The following is a 22,777-nucleotide window of genomic DNA, read 5'->3' as shown; positions in this document are numbered from 1 at the left end:
AACTGTTTTGACTCAATCTCTCTTGCTGGAGTATCTTACAGAGAGAAAACGAGTTTTGAGACATCCAGGGCTCCACCTATTCTGCTTTGGTGATTTGTAGCCTTATATTCCAAAGTCTGCTTTTCAAGTTGCAGTGCAGAATGAACAGAACTTGGTGCAGCTGCCGCAGTACAGTATTTTCTGAGGTCAGATTGGAGGGAAAAAGAAAAAAAAATACCTGCTTCCCTCACCTAGGGGGACTGATGTCCAATTCCACCCAGGTCTCTTAAGCTGGGCAGGCCTACGTCTCTGCGTAATCTTAAACAGCCTACTGACCATCTTTCTGCATCCTCAGGTGCTAAGACATTTTGTAAATCTTTCCCTCTGTCAGATGCTGGGTAGCATTATTCATTGACTACTAGGAACAGGTTGACTGAGTGTGATGTTTGCACAGCCTTCAGGACACTGAGAAGTATGTGGGAGCAAGACCAAAAACTCAGCTATAGCTGGGGGAGGGAGGGAGTGCAAGTGCTTTCCATCTGAACACTTCAAAAGCATTCTGTTGTAATCTCTCCAAGCTAGATTGGCAGACTCATTTAAAAGTTAATCTTAAATGGAATTTCTTAAGAAAGAAATACTGTAATCACACTTTTTTTTTTTTATAAACTGGTGAAGCATACTAAAATTGAATTAAAAGAACTGTTCCATTTTATCAGCTATTTCAGGAAAATGTGAGAAAATAAAATTCTTTAATATGAAGAATTACATTTGATGTGAGCCCAGTTTGTGCAAAAATGGCTCTGTTAGAAACAGTAAATCATAATTGCGGATGGCCATGGCTTCATCCAGTACTGATTCTGCAAGGTTTAGCTAATAAGAAGTGCCTTCTGAGTTACATTTGAATGCATGTGCAAGGGACACAGAATGTACATTGCATTAGCACAAAAAGGGCTCCATAAGCCATTTGCCTACAGCTGTTTCTCTCACTACTGTTTCCGCATTGGTTGAAACCCTGTAATTATTCAGTTGTTGCATTTTCCAGAATTTTGACAGAATTTAAACTTTCCCAGAATATTTTACCAGCTTATTATTTTATCTTTACTTTTCTTGGTTTGCACTTTATTCTGTTACTCTTTATGCTTGCATCACCAATGTTGCATTTTTTTTTTTTGTACACAGAGGTAGAAGACACTCCAGTTAAAAATTGTTAATAGTGTATGTAACTGTAGTTTTCTGACATAATTTCTTTTCAAATAGGTGAAAATGAAATCCTTGAAACTCTATACAATATTGCAAGCAAGAACAAGATATGGAGGTCTTACATAGGAATGGGTTATTACAACTGCTCAATGCCTCAGCCCATCGCACGGAATTTGTTGGAGAATGCAGGATGGTAATGTACTGCTTTTTTTTTTTTTTTTTAATCGTGTATATAAATATACATTTGAGGTTCGTCTTATGAGTGAACATAGACAAATATACCTGAAAGCTATTTTTTTTACTAAGGCTTTTGTATATTTGTTACTGGTGTGTAAGCGAGGAAAAAGAATACTTTTTACTTTCGAAGATACTTTTTCTGTGAAATATTTAATTGATTTTTATTACTTCTATTCACAGCTCCTATTTATTGTGAACTAAACTAAGAATATTTGTGTGCTTTAAGGAAGTGTACAGACTTAACTCCTAAAATAAAGTAATTTTTTCCTAACTTGTGCCTAAATTTAAAGTGGCTCCCTCCTCCACTGGTGTATGCAATTTTGGGTGGAGGTAGTTAAATACTATGCAATACTCTGATTATGGTTTTCTTATGAGGAAGTAAGAAGCCTCAAAAGCTTTAAAAGCTGTATTCTTGGTATTTCTTTCTTGGTTTTTTTTGAAACCAGAGACCTTCAAGACTTTGAATGTGTATCCATAAAGTATGCTATCGTCTGAAAAATTCACTGGTGCCTGAAAACAGGTAGACAGCAATACTTGACAATTTATTTATGAAGAGGCTGAGAATATTGTACTTTGTTCTCATCACTCAGCTGATGTTTCAGTTTTGTGGGACAAGCAAAATAATAGCCTATCTGACAGACTTTGAATGTTACTGGTTTGGTTGGGTTTTTTTTACTTAAATGTAAAAAGGAAAATATTTTAATGCATTGATTTATATCTTATGAACAGCATTAATCTAAATAATAATGGAGTTTTGTCTATTGGACTTTTCCTGACAAAGGCACCAGGCCTTGATTATAAATACTCACTTAGCATTGACATTTCTCTAAAGTACTGTAACCCAGAAATGATGCAACAGAAAAACTAATGCGGAGTCTCACTTTCCAATAGACTAAATGCCACTGCATTGGTTTAGAAGTTCCCTTAGCTTTAGTTAGTAACAGCCTTTTTTTTTTGGTACTGTATTAAAATAATAACTGTCATTTTTTACTGAGCATTTTTATTTTAATAAAAGCAGTATTTAAAGCTGTTTTATATATATATATACACACACACATAAACCCCAGCCAACCAACCAGAGAGTCAAATGAGCCAGTGTAAAAAGCCATTGTTGCTTAAATGCTATATTTTTTATACTTTGGGTTGCCATAAATGTGTCTCTGTATCTGTAGACGTCCAAGTCTAAGTATTTTTAGACTTCTCTGCTCTATTTGCATCTCAGACTTCTGAACTGATTAAAACTTTGCGCTGTTTGGACTCAAGGAATCTATGCAGTATATCTATGCTAAGTTTTATTTGTCCTTATCCCCACCCACTTTTTGCGACATAAGCCATCTAAATATTTCAATACAGTGCTGCAAAACAAATAATCAGTTGCTATAGGCAAAAATAAGAACAGTTAAAAAGTAAGTGGACCGAAATGAACTGCATATTTTTAAATCCTACAAAGTAATATAGTGTTAATGAAACAACCTGGAGAGTCTATCTAGAAATCTGTGCTTGGAGTGTCCTAAAATGAAGGCTGAAATGTGTTTTGGGGAGAGAGTGTATGTGTGTGTGCATGTGTGCAAAAGCAACTTTACAGACTTTGTGGAAGCTGTTTGAGAAATCAAACCTCTCCTTATATCTGCTGAGTGTGTGACAGTTTCTGTGCTAACACATTTCACATCACCGCTCCAAGGGAAATTCTGCAAGGGCGGGCTTATTGTTTCTAATCAATTCTGCCTCTGTCACATGAATCATAGTTTCTCATTGCTTGGTGTTCGTTACAGCAAGGCTTGCTTTGGAATACAATGTAAGTTTGTAGAAGATTGTTCATAAAAGTCTGTGAACACAAAAGTGAAGGACTTCACAGTATTTAGGACACTTGGACTTGCCAGGAGGAAGTGGGAAGCAAAGAGGTGGATTTCAGGAGGAAACTATTTAGAACAAAATGTATTTTCGGCTGAAAATGGGACTACTGACCCACTCTGCTTTCTTTAGAAGGTACCACAAAACTCTTCCCAAATCTCAGATTCTGTTAAGAAAATGCTCAAACGCTGTTGGAGTTTCAAAATTTTTTTGAAGCATTTGGACAATGATCTGTAATGTCTCTCTTCACAATAAAAGCTGAATGGCTTAATTACTGTGAGATAACACTGTCTGACCTAAACTATGCACTAGTAAGTGCCTGGGAAGTCAGCATTCAGGAATTTCTTGTACTGTAGAAAAGCGTAGGCATCCTTTTCTTTCAAGTCTGCATCCCATTTTAACTACTTCTGTACTTGTGAAAGAAGCTGTTTCAAAACACTTGGGGTAGTTATTTTTCAGACAACTTTTTTATCCAAAGAACACTTTTATTGAAAGTTAGAGAGCAAGCAGAGAAATTTCTGTTGTGGACCTGAAATGCTGCAGTTAAAATTTCAGTCATGAAATTTTATGAGCAATTTGACATAGTCACAGAAGGTAAAAGATAAGTATCCTTTATTTTTGGTACTTGATTTCCTTTTAGTCTTGTTTACTGGCTGCTAACACTGCCTTGTTCCTAGCAATCTGTGACTAACAGTTCCGTGCTAACACGGAGTGGAAGTCTTAGAAGTATTTTCTAGACACTATTTGGTTGATACTAGCGAAAGTATTAACCTGTTTTTTTCCAGACAAATAAAGAGCAGACCAACGTGTGACTTATTTTATGCTTAGAGCATCTCAACCCTACAATGCAGGTGGAAGGATTTATTTTGGGGCCTATCACCAGTTATGTGGCTTTCCGCATAGACCCATCAAATGTATGAATACCTGTTATCTGTCTGCTGATGCAAATGCGTAGTCCTTATTCCACTGTTCCCTATATTAACATAGTCACTACATTTTTTCACGCCCAGTGTGCTGAGCTCTTTCCCTGGTAGCATACCAGGTTAATTCTGCGCCCTGCCGTGAACATAAATGAATAACTGAAGATGTGAAGGATATTTGGTTTCAGAAATCGGGTTACATACAGGCTTCTTATTAACATATATGTCAAAGCAATGTATTTATTTTGGGGGCTTAAATGGATAAAAATATCTATCAGGTCTTGAAAATCAAGAAGGCCTTTGAAATCACACTACCTCCATACAACAGAGCACGATGCAGAGGTCTCCAAAGTACAACTCACTTAATTCCTTTTCCCCCAGACATTAAATATGTAAGAATAAAGTGCCTGTACCAAGGACACCTGCAGTCTTTACACTGTTAGTGTAACTTAGTCAACTTATTAGCTAGTAGCACTCAGCACTTTTGCATTGCATTCTGAAAATTGCGGCATGCTGTGCAAAGATCTGATACAGACTTTACGCAACTGGTTTCTACCCATCAGATAATTTAAAAATTTCATGAACTTCAGTCTCAGTTTTCCAGTGCTGTCAGATGTATGACTTACCTTTTTTCTGTGGCTCCTGTATATTGGTTTTAAATTCTGCTAGTGACCTGTGTTTACTTTAAGTTTGTTTCATCTTAAAATTGTCATATCTCAAAAAGAATACTTGTTCTAACTGAAAATCTTAATCAATTCTTGCCCTGCTGTTGTGTGAGATTAGTCTTGCAAATGTCTAAAACTGCAAGAACATCATTTATAGCAAGTTAAAAGTATTGTGTTGATTATGAATACATTAACTTTCCAGTGAATCAGTTGAAGTATTAAAAAAATCACGAAGGAAGATATATGGTGAACTATTTTGCTAGAACTTACTGTATATTAAGAAATAAATTTGGCTTCTACTTAGATCTTATTGACTGTACGTCTACAAATACTAATCAAGAACAAGTTCATTGAATATTGCTTGATAGTGGAGTTTTCTGGATCTTTGCGTGGCAGAAGAGCCAACTGTAGTATAAAGAAGCCATAATTGTTAATCTTGCAGTTAATGCATAGTCTGTTTTGTTGTCAAACCTAGAACAAACCCAGCTCCCAAGTACAAAAGCTTCTGCTCTTTCATAAGCCAGGTTTTTTGATGAGTGACCTAGCTTTTGGTTGAAAGCATGCTTCCTAGATACTTCTTGCTTTGATGGCAGGTTTTTAAAACCTTCATCAATATCTTAAAGTTTGTATTCATACAAGTGTTTTTGGGGGTGGGATGAGGCAAAGCGTGAAACACTAAACTAAAGCAAAGAATTATAAAAGCTGCAAAAACTGAAGTCACTTACTACCGAACACCTGGAGGTCAGACACTGGCTCAAGAAAGATGCCACAAACTTCTCATGGAAGATTTCTTTTGTGTCATGACTGGTCTGCCTTAATTAGCTAGGGAGCGTTTGTCTCCAGAGGTACTTTTGGTCAAACAGGTGCTGACTGGAGATCATTTTTTCCTCCAGTTCAGTTGAACAAGAGGCAGTTTGTAGCTGTGTTCCCTGCCATGACGGTAATTCTCCCTTTTCATTTTAATGTTGTTGGTAACCACTTGAATGATGTGCAGAATAACCGCTTGAATAAACCTAAGCAGAAGAGAAGGGGTGTTTGAATGAGAGACAGTTTAGTGTGCTTTTTAGAGATTTGATTTATGTACAAGTTTAATTTAGAAATTAGTTTTATTTTTAAAGAGTTTGCTTTTAAATGATTTTAAAAAGTCACTTAACATGTAGTATAGATTCAGGCAGATGTCAGAGTGCAGACCAAAGCCAGCTATTTTATTTGAAGAAATTATGGAGAAGCAGAATTAATATAGTAAAAGATTTAGATGCTTAGATAGTGCCAAACAATCTTCTGGGGTAAAAAAAAAAAGTGTTTAAGTAACTGTTTCTGTGTTATAAAAGGTGTCTTTACCTGTACAACTGTTAAACTTCCTGGACTGTAATTTGCAGGAATAGTGGAATTCAGAATTTCTTGGTCAAATTTTTTCCACCCTTTAGAAAATTGATTGGTTTTGCTTCAACTGTTTTTACCATTAAAAAGCATAACATAAAAATCACAAAGCTTAATTAATTCTGTTTTGTAGTTGGGATAGTGTACTATGCCAACTATGTAGGGTGGGATTGAGGTTATTCAAGGGAACTATCAAATTAGCAGCTACTTAGTAGCAGTTTAAGAATAGATTTATTCACTTATTTTATACAATATAAAAACTTCCTTTAAAAAATTATTTGACCATAAACTGTAAGTGGAAATTCTTGAGGCTTTTTTACTATGTTTCTGGATAGCTGATTTGAGTGCTTTGAAGCATTCATTGCAATGTCTATCTCTAATTATATATGATAAAATCTTAGGAAAGGGCATTATCATCAAGTAAGGAATTGTGAACATTACTTGCATCTTAAGAAAGATGCTTTTTCTTTGAAAACAAAATAAAGAATTTTGCACTACATGAACAGCTAGAACTTTAATGTTGTAGCAAACACTTCAGCAAAATTTGCGGTCAAATGTAATGTGAAATATTGCTTCTGTGCTAATGATTTTTCTTTTTTTTCTACCTTACTAATTTTGCATCAGTCCTTAATTAGTAATGGTTTAATGAAACAGTGTTTTATTGAAATAAACAATAAAGCCAGGTTACTCAACTTTAATTAAAAACTCGCTTCTGTTAATGCATTGTTATGGTAACTATTAATCAATAATTCTTGATTGTCTTTTTCTTCTCTTGCACTGAGTAGTATGTCTCTAATGCATTTCAATTAATATCAATGCTTTAATTCTTATTAGTCTAATTCTACTTCCTCCTGCAAGTTATAATGCTAAAAAAGGCCGTTAGCTGAAATAAAATGAGAAGATAAGATTGTTAACTTCAGGTACGGAAGAGTTTATTTTATTAAGAAAGAAAACTCGTTCATGCAAAGGAATTGGGAATAACTCTCTTTATTGGTGAGAACTGAGTAGGCACAGAGACCATTCACAAAATAAATCTGTATACCCCCAGACTGAAAGTTTATCTGGCAAACTGAAAACTGCATTTAGCAGCCGTGGGGGAAAAAAAAATACTATTGAGATGAGCAATGTTGCATGCAGCCCAGGACAGAGTCTCACTTATGAACTATGCAGTCAAGTATATTATGATAAGCAGTTTAGTGTTAGACTGGCTAGAAGCAGGAAAAATCTCCAATATTTGGGAAAATCATTGATATTTATTTAATATATAACTTACTCTCTGTCACTGTAGTGAATAGTATATATGAGAAATTTGGGCAGATGTATCATTTAAATACTAAATACATTAGGATCATACATTACACTTTCAGTTCACTTATTGAGTATATCTTTCTTTCTAGCTCTTCCATTCTCTTCTTCAGGACTTTTTTTGTACATTCTCTCTTGCATTACTTTTTTATTGCTTCTCTCATATTGCTCTGCCACAGTTTCTGCAGATTGTTCTTTAAAAATCTTTGTTGCTCATGTTCTGTTGATTACGTGACTTGGACTTCTAAATATTTCAGTCTCTCTTTACAGATTGTACCTTCACCCATAAGCATTTTTCAAAAGTCTAGGACTTACTACCACCCTTTCAGGAAACAATCTCTTGTTTACTTCTGTTGCCTGAACACAGAGGCCAGGAGTGTTCCCATTTATATGTTGTTTCTGGCCACTACTCTGAATTCAAACTGTTGTAAAGTCTGTCCTGAACCACTGTGGAATCCAGTACCCAAATTTCCAGCTGTGAGAGGAGACTCTGATCTCTGTTCTTGCCTTTCATCCCTGGACCCATGCTGCTTTGTTTTTCTGGACGGTTATAATGGAGTGTTTCCCTTAGATTGTTGCCTTTTCTAAGGAATTGCTTATGTTGCCTCTACTGTTTTGTGCTCCGAATGGCAACAGATAAAATTCACTTCACTGTTCACTAATATATATGAAAAATGTCATTTTACAAGAAGTTGCATATTTCTGAGCTTGATTCTGTGAAATGCCGAGTGCCTTTCCTCCCATAAGAGTGGAGAAAACTAGGCTAGTAAAGAGCTTCAGAAACAGTAGTGGCAATACTTACGTATGATTGAGCTAAGCATTCTCATTTGGGTATCATGACTTGACTCAACTCTTCCACAGTCAGTGCCGACTTCCCCTCTCCCTTCCCCAAGATGCACTCACACCTCTGTTTTAAAAGTAATTTATCTTTTCAAAATGGAGAAATAGAATTCTTCCCCTGTACAAAGCCAAGTCAAAACCAGAAGAGAAAATATATTCAGGCTTCTGGGCCAGTAATAAATTATAACCATTGAAAAATATCTGTTTTCTAACATACTTTCGTGTTAGCGATTTATGCTGTCCTGGTTTTGGCTGGGATGGAGCTAATTTTCTTCCCAGTAGCTGCTGTGTTTGGATTTAGTGTGGGATTTGGTATGTGAAGAACAGGACATCGGGTCATTGAGCGGAGAGAAATTGTGCATAATTTCTTTTGTATAATTTATTATTCTTTTACTGTTTTATTAATTATTTCTATATATTGTTATTATTATTAGCTCTTCCTTTGCTGTCCTAGTAAACTATCTTTATTTCAACCCAGACGTGTTCCTTTCTTTCTGATTCTCTCCTGCATTCCCCTCACCTGGAGAGATTGAGGATGAGTGAGTAGCTGCATGGTACTTTGTTGCTTGTTGGTGTTAAATATGCTTTACAATTTATTTTTCCTATGACATAGTTCAGTTACATATTGGCATAGTTCTGATATATTTATTTTCCTAGGACCAGACTCAGAATTCTCTTCTTACAGGGTTACCCAGTATACTCCTTACCAACCTGAGGTCTCCCAGGGCAGGCTGGAGAGCCTGCTAAATTACCAGACTATGGTGTGTGATATTACAGGAATGGATGTGGCTAACGCATCTTTGCTGGATGAAGGGACAGCTGCTGCAGAAGCCATGCAATTATGTCACAGGTACTGTGTTTAAATGTATGGTTAAATTACAGCAGGAAGGAATTTTTTCATTTGAAAGACCTCTCTCCTGTGTAGGCAATGGATAGGCGAGTGGGTTGAAATTGAGTGTGGCCTTTTCACTGTGAGTAAATCATTAAATAACTATAGCCCATCATATTAAGCCCCTAGAGAATTGCCCAGTGTTGATGTGTTTAACTCAGACATCCAAGGCCTTAAGAAACGTAAGGATCTAGAGACCGTGGAAAGTGTAGAGCAAGGAGGACTTACCCTTGTTGGAGTAGCGTCAGGTTGGAGAATACTTAAGCACACTGGACATGGGCCATGGGCCCTGATGTGATGCACCCATGAGTGCTGAAGGAGCCACCTGATATCATTGCAAGGCCACTCTTGATTACCTCTAAACAGTCATGGTGACTAGGAGAGGTGAGTCAGCACTGGCGGAAAGCAAATGTCACTCCTATTTTCAGGAAGGGCAGGAGTGAGGATGCAGGGAACTACTGGCTGGTCAGCCTCATCTCAGTCCCTTGGAGGTGATGGAACAACTGCTAGTCCTAGAAATCATTTCCAGGCATGTGAAGGACAAGAAGGCAATCAGGAATCACCAGCATGGATTCATACAGAGGAAGTCATGCTTGACCAATCTAATAATTTTCTATAATTAAATGGCTGGCTTGGTAGATGAGAGGAGAGCAGTGGGTATTGTCTGCCTTCATGGTCTTCCTTAAATCCTTGCAGAGAAGCTGAGGAAGTATGGGCTGGATGAGGTGAGAGTGAGATGGATTGAAAACTGGCTTAATGGCTGGTCTCAGAGGGTGGTAATATGTGACATAAAGGCCAGTCATTGAATGCCAGTCATTAGTGGCATACCCCAGGGGCAACCCTGGGTCCAATTCATGATCTGGATGATGGGGCAGAGTGTATCCTCAGCAGGCTTGCTGATGATGCAAAACTGGGAGGATCAGCAGATACACCAGAGGGTTGTGCTGACATCCAGAGTGACCTTGACAGGCTGGAGAAATGGGCTGAGAGGAACCTCATGAAGCTCAACAAGGGGAAGTGCAAAGTCCTGCACCTGGAGATGAAGAACCCCAGGCATACAGGGTGCATGCTGAGGGCTGGCAGTCTGGAAAACAGCTTTGCAGAAATAGCCTTTGGGGGTCCTGAGGGACACCAAGTTGAACATGAGCCAGCAATGTGCTCTGGGGGGAAAGGCAGCGAATGGTCTCATGGGCTGCCTTAGGAGAAGTGCTGCCAGATGGTTGAGGGTGGTGATCGTTTCCCTCTCCTCAGCACTGGCGAGGCCACACCTGGAGTGCTGTGCCCAGTTCTGGGCTTCCCAGTACAAGAGAAATGTGGGCATACTGGAGGGTCTGGTTGCCCTGCCTGTGGTACCAGCCCAGCTGCTGACACCCAGACACAGACCTGCTCCATCGCAGACGCACAGACCCCTATGACTGAGGTGCTGCTCCAGTTGCTGGCCACTGAAGTCTGCTCACTCCGGTCACTCCAGTTGCTGCACCATGGGCATGTGGATTCCCTGTGGTCTGACTCCAGTCACTGGCACCCAGACAGCCGTATACACCCACCCCTCAATTTCCGGAATACAGAGTCCCCTCCATTGTGAAAAGAATCAGAAAGGAGTTTAACAAGAAGAGAGGACAAACTGCACTAGTTGAATGCAAGTGCATCAGCCAGCAACTATTTATGTGTGGCTGGCCCTGTTCACCCCTTACCCATCTATTTTCTTACATTTGTTCCTCCCAGAATCACTTAGCTGGATCCCCTTCCCCCTGAACATCTCATAATAAGCCATTGTAATCCCCAAACGCTCTTCCCCTCTATCCCATAACGTCTCATTCCCAGGGCCGACTGAGACAGCATGTCTGTCTGGGTTAATTAATTAATTTGAGTTCCCACCTGCCCTGAGGCCTCTGCGCTCCTCTGCACCCGTGGAGGTGGGTCTCTTATGGGCTGGTATCTCCTGTGATGGGCCTGGGAGCGACAGGGACGGGGTGTTTGTTGTTGTGCTCCCCCACCAGCCATTGCCCCTTTGTGGGGGTGCAGAGGAGCTTTTATCACATAACCTGTGACATGAATCTCTTGTGTCTGTGAACACTGAAGATCTGAAATGGATTTTTTCCACTAGTGGTTAAAAGGAGCTTTAAAAACCAGTGAAGTACATCAGTCCTGGGTTGCTAAAAGTGAAATTGTTGCTGGTCTATCCAAATCTTTCAGGGATCTGTGTTTTAGGGGCATTTGAAAGGGATCTGCAAACCGAAAGAGATCTGAGAGAGGATTGAAGGTCACTGTAGGACTGTTTATCAGGAAGAAGATTACACAGCAGAGACTGTGTTGTAACAACTATACAGTTGTTACACAATTGTAACAATTATAGTTGTTGTAACAACTATACAGTTGTCCAAAGCATCAGTCTGATACAAAATCATGTTTACCAGAGAAAACTAGGCAATTGCCTCAGTCTCCGTTTTGCTGCTTTGATGGCTCATGTTTGGCTGTCCAGGGCAACACTGAAAATCTGTATTTAAAAACACAGCTGTATTCCCTTAAAAGAGTATCTGTTTGTGGAGGCATTCTTGCAGCTTTTTAAGTTGGCTTCTTGGTCTGTCTCATAGTCTGTTTTAATTTTTGTCACGTATGAATCTCCTTCAAGTGTCTGAAATAAACTTTATTTTTTAAATGGACCAGAACCTTCATTCAATCTTACACGTAATTTGGTTATGATAACCAAAATTTGCAATTGCCTTTTAACTTAGGAAAACTCACATTTAGAAAACCAATTAATTTTTTTTCCATGGAAAACAATATATTCTGGATATGTAACCCTTCCTTTTTCCCTTTCCTTTTTAACAGGCACAACAAAAGAAGGAAGTTCTATGTAGATGCCCGATGCCACCCTCAAACTATAGCAGTGGTCCAAACAAGAGCAAAGTAATGTTTTTCTCCATTTTCCACTGTATCTTTTCACTTACATTGAATCATTTTTCATCTGTGCCTCTTCACCGTATACCTAATGTTTTTGGAATATAGGATTATGCTTTCTGTGCAAAATGGAAGCAGAAATCTGCATTGCTTCTACTTTTCCATTCAAATACAACTGCAAAGTAATTAGGAATATTTAAAAAGAGACTAAACATCTGATAAAAAGAAAATATTTAATTTTCCCCTTAAAATATTTGTGCAAATATATACATTTGGTTATTGAATTCAATCTGGTAATTTTTTTGACTAGGAAGTGAATTATCCTAGATAGCAAAAATTCTCTTTTAATGAAAGCTAAATCCATTTTAAGTTTACAGTGTAAAGTAAATATCTTCTAAAAACATGACTTCATTCTCAAAATTAAACATGCTAAAGCAGCAAAATGTTGATACCAAGTAGCTTATGCATCCTCTGCTCTGCTTTGTTCCATGTTTAAGATAATTCTATGAAATGCAATTATTTTTCAGTACTATATACCATGACAGGAAACTTTCTCAATGTTTAGTGCTGCAAAGCAGGTTCAACTCTCTGTATGTTACAGAAAAAAGTCACATATAAGTCCATGAAAACATCATATTAAGTATCCAAGGCAGGAAGTGGTTTGAATATATTGTTTTCTGTGTGTTTTTGTTTTCAAGTTATACAGGTGTTATTACTGAGCTCAAATTACCCCATGAGATGGATTTCAGTGGAAAGGATGTCAGTGGAGTATTATTTCAGTATCCAGACACTGAAGGGAAGGTGGAAGACTTCTCTGAACTTGTTGAAAGAGCTCATCAGAATGGGGTAAAGTGAATTTTATTAGTCTCACAGATTTCTATCTGTAGCATTGAACAGCCATAGTCATAGAAACTGTTACATGAGATATCATCTAAAGTATTACGCTTCAGCTCCACGCGATTGATAACCATTACAACCCTTGCACCTCAGCTCTGTACAAGTGATACGGAACTGTTTGAAGCTATATCTTGTTCAAACTTAGCTCTCATGCAAACACCGTTCCTTCAGAAAAAAAAAGAGGCTGACTGCTCTGTGCTCTTTTGTTCTCAGGCTCTCGCCTGCTGCGCTACTGATCTTCTGGCTCTCTGTATTCTGAAGCCTCCTGGAGAGTTTGGGGTAGATGTTGTCCTGGGTAACTCTCAGAGGTTTGGCGTGCCACTCTGCTACGGGGGACCCCATGCAGCATTCTTTGCTGTCAAGGATAATCTAGTGAGAATGATGCCGGGCAGAATGGTGGGCGTTACAAGGTAAGGGCTCCCTTTGCTGTTAGTGTCTTCTGGGAAAATAAAAATAAAACACATTATGTCTGTCTTAGAATCATAGAATGGTTAGAGTTGGAAGTAACCTTTAAAGGTCATCTAGTCCAACCCCCCTGCAAGGAGCATGGACATCCCCAACCAGATCAGGTTGCTCAAAGCCTCATCCAGCCTGGCCTTGAATGTTTCCAGGGATGGGGCTTCCACCACCTCTCTGGGCAACCTGTGCCAGTGTTCCACCTCCCTAATTGTGAAAAATCTTGTGCAGCCTTTATGAATAACAGCTGACCATGGTATTCTATCAAACACTTTTTTTTTCGTGAAAACTAGGAGAATAAAAGTTACCTTCAATTTTTAGGAAGCAAGCTTAAACAATTGCATTTGTGTGGAATGAAGCTGTGATGTGCTTGCTGCAATGTGGGGTGAAGGGATTACCAAAACAGCAGAGAGGATTAATTGGGGTGGCATGCAGCTTTGCAAGTTAACTTATTCCACTTATTCTGTATTGTTATACCTTTTTACCTGACATCCAGTCATTAAAAACCTATATGGAAAGAAGTAGAAAATTCAGTGACCCTCCCCAATAATCAAGAAGGAACTAAATCTAGTTCAAATTTGAGTCAAGTTTAAATAAAGCAGAGAAAAACTTACCTCTGATTCTTATATTGGTCACATATTTTGAATTTTGACAAGATGTCTAACTGTGAATAGGAGAATTGCAAAGTAATTGTCACTGGAAAGACTGCATATCTTTGGCACAGAAGCTACTCAGAAGTACTTCAGTAGGCAGAGTAACTAATGACATTAAAAGTTATCAATAAGCTTAGAAATACATCAAATATGTTTTTAATCATCTTGCTTATTCTAGGATTATCCTTAGGCTTTACTCATAATTCTGAAATCTGATCCCCAGTTCAGATTTTGATCAGAAGTCTGGTACAATCTTTTACAAAAGAACGGTAATTCTATTTGTCAAGGTCATGCTACTGCTATTCTGTGACTATACCTAGTTTAGTATTTTTAATCTGCTTTCATCTTCCTACATCTGAAGAAAGTCAGAAAATGAAATGTTAAAATGGGAAAACCTACAGTACTTTCTCAATACAGCTTTCTGCTGTGTGCTTTTTAAGTTTTTGATCACAGAATCACAGAACGATTGAGGGTGGAAGGGATCGCTGGAGGTCATCTGGTCCAATGCCCGTGCTCAAGCAGGGTGACCTAAAGCCCGTAGCCCAGGACCGTGTCCAGATGTCTTTTGAAAGTCTCCAAGAAAAGAGATTCCACAGTTTCTTTGAGCAACCTGTGCTAGAGCTCAGTCACCCTCATAGTGAAAAAGTGTTTCCTCATGTTCAGGAGGAACCTCCTGTGTTTCAGCGTGCACCCATTGCCACCTTCTCCTCTCTCTGGGCACTGCTAATAAAAGCCTGACTCTGTCCTCTTTGCATCCTCCCTTCAGTTATTTCTGTACATTGATGAGGTTGTCCCTGAGCCTTCTCCAGGCTGAACTGTCCCAGCTCTCTCAGGCTTTCCTCATAGGAGAGATGGCCCAGTCCCTTCAACATCTTTGTGGCACTTCACTGGACTTTTTCCAGTGCCTCCATATCTCTTTTGTACTGAGGAGCCCAGAACTGGACACAGCTCTCCAGGGGTGGCCTCACCAGTGCTGAAGAGAGGGCAGGGATCACCTCTCTCAACGTGTTGGCAAAGCTTTGCCTAATGCAGCCCATTCTCCTCCTTTGCTTCATGAGCACATTGCTGGCTCATGTTCAACTTGGTACCCCCCAGGACCCTAAGAGTCATTTCTGCCAAGCTGGTTTCCTGCTGGGTGTCCTCAGCCTGTACTGGTGCATGGGTTCTTCACCAGGTGCCAGACGTTGCACTTCCCCTTGTTGAACTTCATGAGGTTCCTCTCAGCCCATTTCTCCACCCTGTCAAGGTCCCTCTGGATGGACTGATGATGAACTAAGCTGTATGTTCAAAATCCCCAAACAACTGCTAGAGTAAAAATGGTTTAAATATCATGTAACTGGTACACAAGTGCTTGAGACAAGTAGTCTAGCTGTTCAAACCCCCACATGTGTACATGTATATATATGTGCATGTGTATATAGTTTGTTTCTTTTTGTGGCTGTTCTGAAAGTTTCGGTCGTTTTAAAGGATATTAGATTGACTCTTGCCTCTCCACTTGTAACATGTTAGGAACCCTAGAAAAGGACCTCTTAAAGGATGGATTGGCCAGAGCCAATTTTCTCACACAGCCTTGTTGGACAGGTTGTTTTTAGATGCAAACTCAATATGCTCTTACTTGACATCATTGGAAAAGGTGCTGGCTTCTCAATGTTTCTTTAAGTTAAGTTCTGGATTACCATTCGTTTAAAACTGAATAGTAAGTTAAAACAGTTGCAATAATCTGTGGCATTTTAAGGCAAATACCATGTTTTGGTGTAGTACGCTTAGAAAACTCACTGTGTGCTCTGCCTGACTGGACACATTTGCCAGCCATGATGTAAATAGAAACCTAGAGATTTTAGTGTCACTCTCTGTTTGATGTCACAGCTGTCCTGACTTACACTTTATTCTTTCCAGCACCTTTCTGTCTCTGAGGGTAGATAACTAGTTTCAGGTTAGCGTGCATAGAGCCCAGCATCTTAAGTTACTGTAATTTTAAAGTAACTGAAGCCACATTTTCGCTTGTGACTTAGAGATGCAAATGGAAAGGAAGTGTACCGACTTGCTTTGCAAACACGAGAGCAGCATATCAGGAGGGATAAAGCCACCAGCAACATCTGCACAGCACAGGTAACTTGTGCTTTATTTTCAGCGGTAGAAATGAACAAGTTAAACTGTAAATTTGTAGTCCTGACATCACAGTAATTTGAGTTAGCGATACTTTTGAGAGTTTTTACTAGAAAAATGAAGAACATAATTTAAATACTCTAGTGCTTTTGTGTTTGTTTTGAGCCCTTTGAAAAATTGAACCCTGCTTGAAAAGAGCATATTAGTATCTGTTTCCTTTAATAAATAATTTAACCCTGAATTCATGCAGTGTTGTGCTTCCATCAGTCTCGTAGAGTAAGTGCTGTGTTTGTTACAAATAAGACGAATTTCTTAATGAAGTGGAAGGGAATTCTAATGATCTGAAATTGTCTACTGAAGGAAAAAAAAAAATTCTAAAACCGCTTGTTCAAATTGTCACAACTTATATTTTTGTCTTTGTGATCTGACGCAAAAACCATTACATCGCCAAAGAGCTATCTGTACAGGAAAATACTATGATTAAGTAAGTAATTATCCAAAATAGTTATCTTCAGCATGCCTCCACAGACCTTCAGCCAGACAAGTTCATCTTTTTTTTCTGCTCCCATCAATGCTTTGCTCTTAATGTTGTGCCGGATTTTGAGGAGGGATTATGTAATATTATTAAAATTATGTAGTATTCATGATATATTCCATGAATGTTTTGTACCAATTCTAAACAATGAGTTTCCGATGAGACTGGCTTTACTTGAGAGTCTTCAAATGTCTTTGTTGCAGCAGTTGAATTTAAGTTCATGTTAATTGCTGACACAGTTACATTTCAAAAGGCATTGTATTCTTAATCAATGTTTATAGTTTCATAAAAGTATTTTGCCTTTGCCACCTTTTATTTTGTAGGCAACACATAACCAAGTATAATAATGTGTGGTTGTCCCTAGGTGCTCCCACTAAATTAACGTGAAGTGATCTTTGATGATGGTGATGGTAATGTAATAATGTCCTAAACTGTATTTGGATCCTAGGCTCTTCTGGCTAACATGGCAGCCATGTTTGGTATATACCATGGGTCTGATGGATTAAGGCATATTGCAAGACGGGTACACAACGCTACTTTAATCTTGGCTGAAGGTGAGTATTTAATGTTTGCAAAAACTGTTCTTAAATCCTTACACCTTCTTAAATAATACATCTTAAGTAAACTTATGGGTTAGTTTTTTTTTTTTTTGCCAGCTGATGTGTATTCTCTACATTCTGGAGAGAATATTTTAATACAAAATTCATAGCTAATGTTTTTGTGTGTTTCTAATAATGACATCCAAGAATTAGATATCTGTGTGATAACAAGCTTGCAGGCATTGCTTCTTTTTCCTTGGGAAACTAACAGAAGTCTACATAGCGAGTGTCTAGATGATAAGATTCAAATGCTGTTTTCCAGCTGCAAGCTCTGTACTTCCCTTAACGGACCATCCTAGTTTTCACACATAAATCTGCACAGAGGATTAATAACATAGCAAAAATAAGTAATAAATGAGATTAAAGAAATAGGAAGATTTCATTTAGGTTGGGTGGAGTATCATACCTGCTATGAATACTGAAATCCCAAAGCTTAACAGCTGACCAAAAGCACAGAATCTGTAGCAGAAAATAATATTGCAGCTGGACTATGTGGTCTGGTAGGGTTTTTTCACTGGCATGACTATTATTGCTGTCAGAAGGAGCTATGCAGAACTGGAATGCTGGGAATTGAGGACTGACTGCCACAATTATCCATGCTTTATTTGCCAGCTTGTCTGGAAGACCTTTTGCTGCTGTGAAAAGCACTCAGTCTCTAAACTTTGTTATGGCAAGGTCCATGACAGTTAATATCCATTTATATAATAACATTTTTCTTTCCATTCTTGTGGTTTTGTCCTTACTGCATTCATGTACCAATTCTGCTACTGTATATGGTACAAACTTGATCTATCAGAAGGATCTTCCCTACACTCAATCTGCTTTGTTAATTAGGTCTGAATGTAATTTACAAGCATTCCATGCACAGCTGACATTTCACTAAAAAGCTGGTGTTTTTGTGGCTCTGTACACAGGGGAATATTTTGCTTTATTATGTAAAAGCATTTACTTAGGAGATTGATAGTGTTGTTATGCAAATACTATGTAAGCAAGCAATTTGGTGTGCAGCTAATAGAATTAACTTACTGTTTTTTATAGGTCTCAGGCGAGCTGGTCATAAACTACATCATGATCTGTTCTTTGATACCTTGACGATCACATGTGGATGCTCAGTCAAAGAGGTTTTGGACAGAGCAGCTCTTAGAAAGATAAATTTTCGGATTTATAGTGATGGCAGAGTAAGCGACTCCCTAAACCTTTCAGAAATTTTGTAGCGTGACTTTTTCTGCATGAAGTTTCTAGTCATTACGTGTGCTAAACCAAACAAAATTATTTAAGACTTCCTGTAATTTGCTCAGACAAATGGATGATTTAGCAGAGGAAAGGCAGGAACTGGAAAAACTTATGTAAATAAAATAAAGGTATGTATCTGTTACATAAAATGAAGTGACATTTACATCTTGTTGGATAGGTTTATTTTTTTTTCCCTTCCATTTCTCAACCAGAACAAATATAATTATGCCTCTGAAATTAAGAGCTTTGAGTAATTACTGTTGCTTTTATCCATAGCTTGGAGTATCGCTTGATGAAACTGTAAATGAGAAAGACCTAGATGACATATTATGGATTTTTGGTTGCGAGTCTTCAGCTGTAAGTAGGCAATAGTTAATACGGATTAGATTATCTGAAAGTTTCAGAAGTTTAGTGAGAAGCAAAACTGCTCTTGGGACAGTGGTTGTCTGTACGATCACCATTTGTTAAATACTGAGAATTTCAGATCCTCTCTTAAAGAAGGAGGCAGTATGAGATAACAATGATTTATGTAACTGAGTAATGCCATTTTCTGATTGTGACACTATAGTCCTTTTGGTCAGCTTGGACACTCTGCCTTTAGGCTGTTAAGTGGTTTGTGAGCGTTAGGATATGGTGATCAATTATTTCTCTCCCACTGGAATTTTTGTTGCATGTCATTAGTAATTAGCAGCAATACTTCCAAGATGAGGACTACTGAGACATCTGTACCCAGTTTTAATGTAATGGTGCTGTCATGCTAGATATAGACAAGTATGTATGTTAGTAAAGTTTTTTTTTAACCTAAAGAGCTGATTAAATCTTGAGGTAAGCTAGTAGTATAAGCTAGTTCTGATGGAAATTGACTGTGAAAAGAGAAGTTTCTTTAAAAGTATTTGACTGTATGTTTCTTTGTGTCAAAGGAACTAATTGCTGAGGGTATGGGTGAGGAGACCAAAGGCATCCTTAGCACACCATTTAAGAGAACTTCCAAATTCTTAACACATCAAGTTTTCAACAGGTTTGTGAAATTGCTGTATATCTGATATTTTAATGGAATCTGAAAGTATGTCCTTTCAGATGTGGTATTGGAGTCAGTTGAGGACAGTTTTGTAGCTGTATTTACAAAGTCACTTGTTACTCTGAAATAAGGACTCAGTAGTATTTTTAGAGATATTTCTTGTTTTAAATGAGCAAAGGGATACTCATAGTCACATTGGGGATATATTTTTCCATTAATCTGCTACATTGTACAAGCTATTAGTTGAGAATGTAGCGTTAGCTGACTTACTAGAGCCCTAAAATTCCATATTTAATGATAGCATTTCTAAGCAAATGAGCATTTTTCATCCATGTTGCTGTTAGCAAGCATAAAGTACTGATTTGGAAAGAAGTACCTAGTATATATTAAGAATTATCTTCAGTCTTCGTTACTTTTTTATGGCTTTTCCTATGCTACAGCACAGATTAACCAGCTGGTATAGCTAATCTACTTGCCTTAACGCCACATTTTGTGTTCCCCAGCTATCACTCTGAGACAAATATCGTGCGATACATGAAAAGATTAGAAAACAAAGATATTTCCCTTGTTCACAGCATGATTCCTTTGGTAGGTATTTACTGAAAAGAGAAAAACAATAGGTACTTACATACGTATTTGGATGTTTCAAGAAATAGTGACGAATGTGTTTGTATTTTTAGGGGTCCTGCACAATGAAGCTCAATAGTTCAGCTGAACTTACAGTAAGTTGCAATAGTACTGTCTTACTTGAGACCCACATAAGCAAACTATCTAACCAGTGTCATTCTAGAGAAGTAAAGACTGCTTTTGGTCTAGTTTGATTTTCATATGAGCACAGGGCAGCTTCTTCCCTTCACAGAGTTTAACAACAAAACAATTGTCTGCAGAATTGTATGTTACAGCACATGCTTTTTTTTTTTTTTTCTTTTTTTTTTCTTTTCAATAGCCTATTTCATGGAAAGAATTTGCCAACATCCACCCTTTTGTGCCTCTGGATCAAGCTCAAGGCTATCAGCAGCTTTTCCAGGATTTAGAGAAGGACCTATGTGAGATTACAGGCTATGACAAAATCTCATTCCAACCAAACAGGTAGGAAGTTTTTTCTGAACATTTGCTCCTTAACATGATTTCAAACACTTTTCTCTAAAGAAAATGTGCAAGCCAAAAATGGAGAAGTTTCTAAAATTAAATTTGACAAAGAGAAGCCTTGAATGCAAGGTTATGAAAACAGTGGTTTTTTTCAAAATGGCAGAACCTTATTTTGTCTTGTCTCTTCTAAAAGTTTAATTATTTCATCCTTTCTAGTCTTTTAATCTTTTTTCCCATGTTTTCTTCTCCATGGTTTTCTTCTCTCATGGTTTCTCCACCATTGCTTGCTTAAAATGATGACATTACTCATAGTGTCCTATGAGCTAAAATTAAAGTTTTGGAATAGGAATAAGGTGTCTGAGCTGGCACCTATATAATTGTTGAAACTGGTGTTTGATGCACTAGGTGATACTCAGTTTGACTGCAGAATGCCTCGGGTCTGCATGCTTACTGAAATAAATAAACCTGAGCTAAAGGAGTACTGCTGCAGCCTGTTTGTGTCCGTTCGTAGTTTTGATACAAAATGAGCAACAAGGACTTAATCTACACTTAGGATGTCAGTGGAAGAGTTCTTATGTTTCACCGCGCACACTTTACTATGCATTTCAGTATTAGTTTGCCTTTCTGTAGTCTGGCTCATAGTCCCCTGCTAGATGCAGAAATCAGGATCAACTCAGTCACCAAAATTATTTAGTACTATAGCTTAAGCACATAAGATATTTATATATTATTTAAATGTAAGAACATAACTTTTTTCATCTATTGCTTGCCAAAGAGGCAAGAGCTATTAATTAATGCTTGTCCATTTATAATTTAATCCATTGGATATGCTTCTTTTAATTTGGGTGACACTTGCCTAAAGCCATTGAGAAGGATTAGGACTGGACAATGTTGAAGTTTCAGCAGAGAGCTGGCACTTTCTGGTTTGTGTACTTGTGTAACAGGGTTTGTGTTCCTCTTGCAGTGGAGCCCAAGGGGAGTATGCAGGTTTGGCTGCAATCAAAGCTTATTTAAATGCAAAAGGAGAACGTCATAGAACTGTAAGTGTCAGCACTCGTGTGGGGCGGAACTTTGGGTGGGAAGTGGAGAAAGGAGAGTTGACTCAGCACTTGGGACTCACCTAGAGAGAAACTAAGTTGTGTTACCCTCATCTGTGACAAGCTTTCAGTATTCCCTGCTTCCCTCATGGATCATGGGTACCGCCTTAAGTCTTTCTTTACTTTACAGACAGTGCACATGAGGAAAGGGGACTGCCTCAGAGGGTGGCAGTGCTGGGCCTGGCTGGGATGGCGTTAATAAACTTTTTCCATAGCAGCCCGTATGGTGCTGTGCTTTGGGTTTGTGGCTAAAACAGTGATGATAACACAGGGATGTTTTGGCTATCGATAAACAGTGCTCACACAATGTCAAGGCTTTCTCTCTTTCCCTAACTGCCCTACCCTGCCGCCCAGGGTAGTAGGCTGGGGGTGGACAAGAGTTGGGAGAGACACAGCCAGGACAGCTGACACCAACTGACCGAAGGGTTGTTTTTTGCTGTATAATGGTATGCTTAGCAGTAAAAGCTGAGGGAAAGGAGTACAAAGCAGGGAAGGTCATGGTTATGGCATTTTTCTTCCCAAGCAACCATTACATGTGCAGAGGCCACGCTGTCCAGGAAGTGGCTGGACATCTGCCACGACATGAAGTAATGAATGAATTCCTCTTCTTGCTTTGTTTGTGCATGCGGCTTTTGTTTTCCCTATTAAACTGTCATTCTCTCAATCCATCAGTTTTCTTACCTCACTTCTGTTCTCTCCTTGTCCCATGGGTGACAGGAGTGAGTGAGCAGCTGTGTGGGTGCTTGGCCGTTGGCTGGGTCAACCCATCAGAGTTCTTCTTAGCACCCAGCATGGGGCTTGAGGAAATGACACTTTTGATCTGAGCATGTTAATTTGTTAATTAGCAGGCTCCTTTGTAGGTCACAGAGCTTGCTTGCTTTACTGTGTGTTAGAGTCTCAGGCTTTTTAATGGCTTCTTTTGGCTCT

General features: G+C 38.5%; 1 protein-coding gene across 1 annotated transcript in view; it reads left to right on the top strand.

Annotated features, from left to right (window-relative positions):
• Positions 1-22,777, top strand: part of GLDC (glycine decarboxylase) — a 43,813-nt gene that overhangs the window by 7,664 nt on the left and 13,372 nt on the right. The window contains exons 3-16 of the mRNA XM_086771083.1: positions 1,237-1,372; positions 9,063-9,227; positions 12,099-12,176; positions 12,866-13,013; positions 13,278-13,474; positions 16,186-16,282; positions 17,263-17,368; positions 18,452-18,591; positions 18,923-19,003; positions 19,567-19,664; positions 20,168-20,252; positions 20,345-20,386; positions 20,611-20,753; positions 21,718-21,793. Coding sequence (XP_086627209.1) covers positions 1,237-1,372; positions 9,063-9,227; positions 12,099-12,176; positions 12,866-13,013; positions 13,278-13,474; positions 16,186-16,282; positions 17,263-17,368; positions 18,452-18,591; positions 18,923-19,003; positions 19,567-19,664; positions 20,168-20,252; positions 20,345-20,386; positions 20,611-20,753; positions 21,718-21,793 — 1,592 coding nt within the window. The remainder of the gene's footprint in view (positions 1-1,236; positions 1,373-9,062; positions 9,228-12,098; positions 12,177-12,865; positions 13,014-13,277; positions 13,475-16,185; positions 16,283-17,262; positions 17,369-18,451; positions 18,592-18,922; positions 19,004-19,566; positions 19,665-20,167; positions 20,253-20,344; positions 20,387-20,610; positions 20,754-21,717; positions 21,794-22,777) is intronic.

The sequence above is a fragment of the Chlamydotis macqueenii genome, chromosome Z (assembly GCF_036417535.1).
Source record: "Chlamydotis macqueenii isolate bChlMac1 chromosome Z, bChlMac1.mat, whole genome shotgun sequence".
In the NCBI taxonomy this organism is placed as follows: Eukaryota; Metazoa; Chordata; class Aves; order Otidiformes; family Otididae; genus Chlamydotis; species Chlamydotis macqueenii.
The sequence above is the reverse complement of the archived record's forward strand: the minus strand, read 5'-3'. Positions and strand labels throughout refer to the sequence as shown.